Raw genomic sequence first — 4,276 nt, forward strand, 5'->3', positions numbered from 1 at the left:
GGGTGGGGGCGGAGGGTGGGGGATTCCTCCCTGCGGTGCACAGTCTGCTGCGACAGTGCACGGACCTCCGGGGCGGTTGAACTAATAAGTGGCTGCTGTAACATGCATTCAGAGCCTCAGCAAGCTGCAATCAGGAACAGGCACTGCTGCTAGGAACCGAGGGGTGATGTCAGGTGTCACCAGCGGTCGCCCTCTGACCCCACCAGCGCCTAGCGGGTTGGGTGGGAGCTGCCCCCGTGCTCAGGGGTCCTGGGCTGGTTCCCCCCTTTTGACACTACTTACCCTGTGCATGCCCTGACCTCACGCCCCTGCAACAGGTTGCAGCGTGCGTCCGCAACCACAGGCAGTCGCTGGTGTTACCAGGATCGATTATGATACGATATCAGGCATGCAATAACCATGAAAGATGCCAAACTGCCGACCATATCACCACAGCCAGTGGTTGCCGTGACTGTTTGAGCAGAGACGCCCCGAATCAGACAGCTCAGCGGCCGCAGTGCGATGCTTGCCATCAGCTTGCAGAAGGAGCAAACCCCCAGCTCAGGAAGCAAAAGGGCGTGCGGATAGTAAGAGACTCGGGCGTTGCGCGAGGCATCAGGCGCGACAGACTGCCCAGCGATGCACACGCAGGCGCCGCAAGCAGTGGGGCAAACCTTCATGGCAAGAGGAGCACAAGTAAGTGGGGTTGAAAGGACCTGCCACCAAGCACGCACGATGCATCAGGATTTTCGGCACCACCCACGGCCCAACAAACGCCGCGCAGAGCCCCGGATGTGAGGCGCGGCGCAGAAAGCGGCCCCCAACGTCGCGGGGCGTGCCGCACCCTCCACCTCTCGCGGCCAGCAGAGGGCGCCGCGAGAGCTCACATGCCAGCGCCAGGCCCGGAGACGGGAACGCACCCGCCCCGCCCCATAAACCAGGGGCGCCGGCAGGCCCGTTTTTCCAAGGAGAGTCGTCTGCGCGCCCTCAGTACCCCACCGCCCGCATCAGCACGTAGCCGACGCTCACGATCAGCCAGTAAACCATGACGGACCCCGGCACCCCGACCTTCAAAAAGTCGACGGTGTCGACGTAGTTGACCCCCGTCGGGTCCTCCAGCGCGACCGCGTTCATGTTTGGGAACCCGCTGACCGGCAGGCCCATGGCCCCGCTGCACATGAGGGCCGCGCCCATGACCAGTAGCTTGTCGTGGTGGCCCGGCATCTGCTGGCCGACGGACTGCACGATGGGCAGGATGACCATGGCGCCGACGGTGTGGGAGATGAAGGTGGTGGCCATGAGGACGAGGGCGCAGAATATGGCCAGGACGCTCCACAGGTCGAGGCCGTCCACCATCGACTGGATGGCCTGGGTGGGGTGGGGGGGAGGAGGCGTCGGGCAGCGGGGTGATTGGGGTGAGGCACGGGTTTGGGGCAGGGGGTTGCAGTGGACAGCGGGGACGGGGGGAGGGGTGGAGTGGTGGGCGGATGGGTTGATGTTAAGGGTGAGGGCGGGGGTGAGAGGGTTGCTTGCCGGTTGGTCGGGTCTGGTATCCGAAAGCAGCCAATCAACGCGTCACCCAGTCCCTTGCCGTGTCACCCGCTCGCCCGCCGGCCCGCCCGCTCGACCCCCCAAGCCCCGCGGCCCCAACCTGTGCAATGGTGAGCAGCAGCCCGCTGGACTTGACGGCCTCCCCCAGGGCCAGGCCCCCCATAGCCAGCATCACCACGTTCCACAGGAAACCGTTGAAGTCGTCCTTCGACAGCACACCGAACCCGAAGAACGCGACTGGCGCACGTCGTGGGTTTGTGAACGAGTGGGTTGTGGACGGTCACATGTTGGCAAGGGCACAGAGGCGGGGCGAGCTTGGAGCGGGCAGGCGTGGCGCCACGCTTCGCCCCAGGAAACACGCGAAAACCAAGCCACTGCGCCGGAGCTCCCCACACCGCGAAGCGCCGCAGCCCCCTCGATAGCAGATGGAGACCCGTGAAATTGGGGGTACACAATTACTAACAGCATCCGGCGCTCACCAAGCGGCAGGATTGCGAGCACGCCCATCTCTCCCGTGATGTGTGACAGCAGGTTATTGCAGCACCACAGGGCCACCGTGGCCAGTGACACCACCACCACGTAGATCTGGGTGGCGCTGAGGGGGTCCTCCGGGGGCTTCAGCGGGCGCACCTGGAGCCAGGGTGGGTGTATAAGCAGGGGAAGGAAGTTGGTTGTATGAGAGGTTGAAACCTTCAAGATTGTTCTAAGGGACCGTTGTGGCACGTGTGCGGCTTTGCGATATGGTTTCAGAACCAGGTTTTCAGAGGGGGGATTGATTGGGGCGCTGTGCGCAACACCAAAGACGGCCTGATTGCCGCGTATGGCCGCGGATGGGCGCGGGGAGAAGGCTTTAGGCGGGCAGTTCAGGCAGACACTCTAGGCGGCTTGCGTGTTGTGAGCGCTCTGGCGTCACAACCGACAGCCAACGCCTTATTGCCCCTGCTTTCGGCCAAGCGGGCCGACATCAGCGGACGTCACGGTGACGTCGGCGCCCCCGCGCAGCGAACCAGCCGCGGGCGACCCCATACGGCACCAGCTGGCCACTCGTCATGTCCGCCCCCACGCACCTCCTTGATTTTGAGCCCCGGCTTGTAGACTATGAGGATGAGCCCCCAGCACAGCACGTTGCCAAAGAACGCCACGGGCAGGGCCACCGCAAACCAGGTGAGCCAGGAGGGGGGGTCCCCGCCGATGGACATGCGCTCAATGGCAAAGATGTTCTGGGGGGACGAGATGGGTGATGTCATGCCGCCTGCAGGGGGTGTGGTGTTAGGGGGGCAGAAGGAGATCGCAAGGTGGAGGAGAACTGATTTGGTTGTGCGCGAGGCTTGATGCGCGCAGGGTTCTTTGAAACGGGGGAAGGTGCGACGGCCGAGCACGTGAAGCGGACTGCTGGTGCGCTTGACGGTTACTTGTTGAGCGCCGACAAGCGCGACAAAGTGCCTGCGGTCTTCAAGCCTGGGGTCGGCGCCGCCTCATGTGACGCACCCAGGTTTGAGGCCAGGGCGATGCCGATGACCAGGGCTTTGGCGAAGGGGTGGGTCGGCGGCAGGGTGCGCAGGATCGGCTGCGACAGGGAGGACGACGCGGAGGGCAGGGATGGTGGTGGAGAGCCCGTTGGTCCGGGTGCGAATGCAGCAGCGGATGGCAGCAGAGAACACGCACCGCCGCACCAACACCAGAGCAAGAGAGCGCCCCGCCCACACAATCGCACGCGCGACCACGGCCGTCATGGATCTCCCTCCCAAACCTGGCCCCCATGCAGAGGGAAGACGGACAGCCAACCTGCACTAAGCTGAAGCACAGCACCGGCGCGGCCACGTTTGAGATCCACATGCTGGCAAACGTCGCCACCAGCATGTTGGCAAGCAGCACGTCCCGGGGGCGGCGCCCGACGCGCGACAGGATGGCGACGGCGAGCTGCTTGGCTATGAAATGCTTCGACAGGGCCGCGGCGATGGCGAAGCCGCCCAGGAGCAGCATGATGACCTGGTCGGGGCGGTGGAGGGTCAAGGTCGGGGGTGTGAGAGGGGCCAGGGGCGCCTGCTGCAATGGCCTAACTGGATGTTGGATCCTCTGTGTTGCGTTTGCATGGGTGTGTTTGCACGTGCGGAGTGGATGTCGGTCGATCGCAAACAAGAGATCGCATTATTTTTTCCAGCCGCGGCAGCGGAGTGGAGACTGAGATGCCGATGTTGCACCGAGGGTGGCGGTGCGCCGCGCGCCCACCTGGCCAAACATGATGTGGAACACTGCGGGGGCGGCCTTCTCCGGGGACAGGCGCTCGGGCGGACTGACAGTCCTGTGTGTGTGAGGGGATGAGGGTGGGGGCATGGCGCGCTGTTGCAGATGGGCGATTGCGTTGAGCGAGCGGTGCGTGGGGATGACACCTGTCAAAAACGCGCATCGGCGGGGCGCTGGGGCGATTTCCGCGGCGCTGCAACTGGGCCGCTCGCCGGTGCGCGGTTGGACGCAGCGCAACTGCTTGGACGGCACGCCATGCCTACCAGTCCCAAAGCCCCCCTCTCACCACCGCTGACCCTCTGTCACGCCGTGACTGGGAAGCATGCCTGCCGACGGTCTGGTCCAGTCCGGGGCGACAAACCCAACAACCTCCCAACAACGGTGCTGGCACACACTCTGACGGGTCACCGCATACAGACAAACACCCTTGCATGTGCACAGCCCCTCACAGACACACACACACACACAGACACACACACACACACACACAAACACACATACG

At 64.2% G+C, this 4,276-nt stretch overlaps 1 protein-coding gene across 1 annotated transcript in view; it reads right to left on the reverse strand.

The window, feature by feature from the left end:
- Positions 1-966: 966 nt before the first annotated feature.
- Positions 967-4,276, reverse strand: part of MNEG_13057 (hypothetical protein) — a gene marked incomplete at both ends in the record, with an annotated part of 5,476 nt that continues 2,166 nt past the window's right edge. The window contains 7 exons of the mRNA XM_014038471.1: positions 967-1,347; positions 1,631-1,767; positions 2,010-2,160; positions 2,598-2,782; positions 3,019-3,097; positions 3,316-3,519; positions 3,760-3,832. Coding sequence (XP_013893925.1) covers positions 967-1,347; positions 1,631-1,767; positions 2,010-2,160; positions 2,598-2,782; positions 3,019-3,097; positions 3,316-3,519; positions 3,760-3,832 — 1,210 coding nt within the window. The remainder of the gene's footprint in view (positions 1,348-1,630; positions 1,768-2,009; positions 2,161-2,597; positions 2,783-3,018; positions 3,098-3,315; positions 3,520-3,759; positions 3,833-4,276) is intronic.

This window comes from Monoraphidium neglectum (assembly GCF_000611645.1).
Source record: "Monoraphidium neglectum strain SAG 48.87 unplaced genomic scaffold scaffold03599, whole genome shotgun sequence".
Lineage (NCBI taxonomy): Eukaryota > Viridiplantae > Chlorophyta > Chlorophyceae > Sphaeropleales > Selenastraceae > Monoraphidium > Monoraphidium neglectum.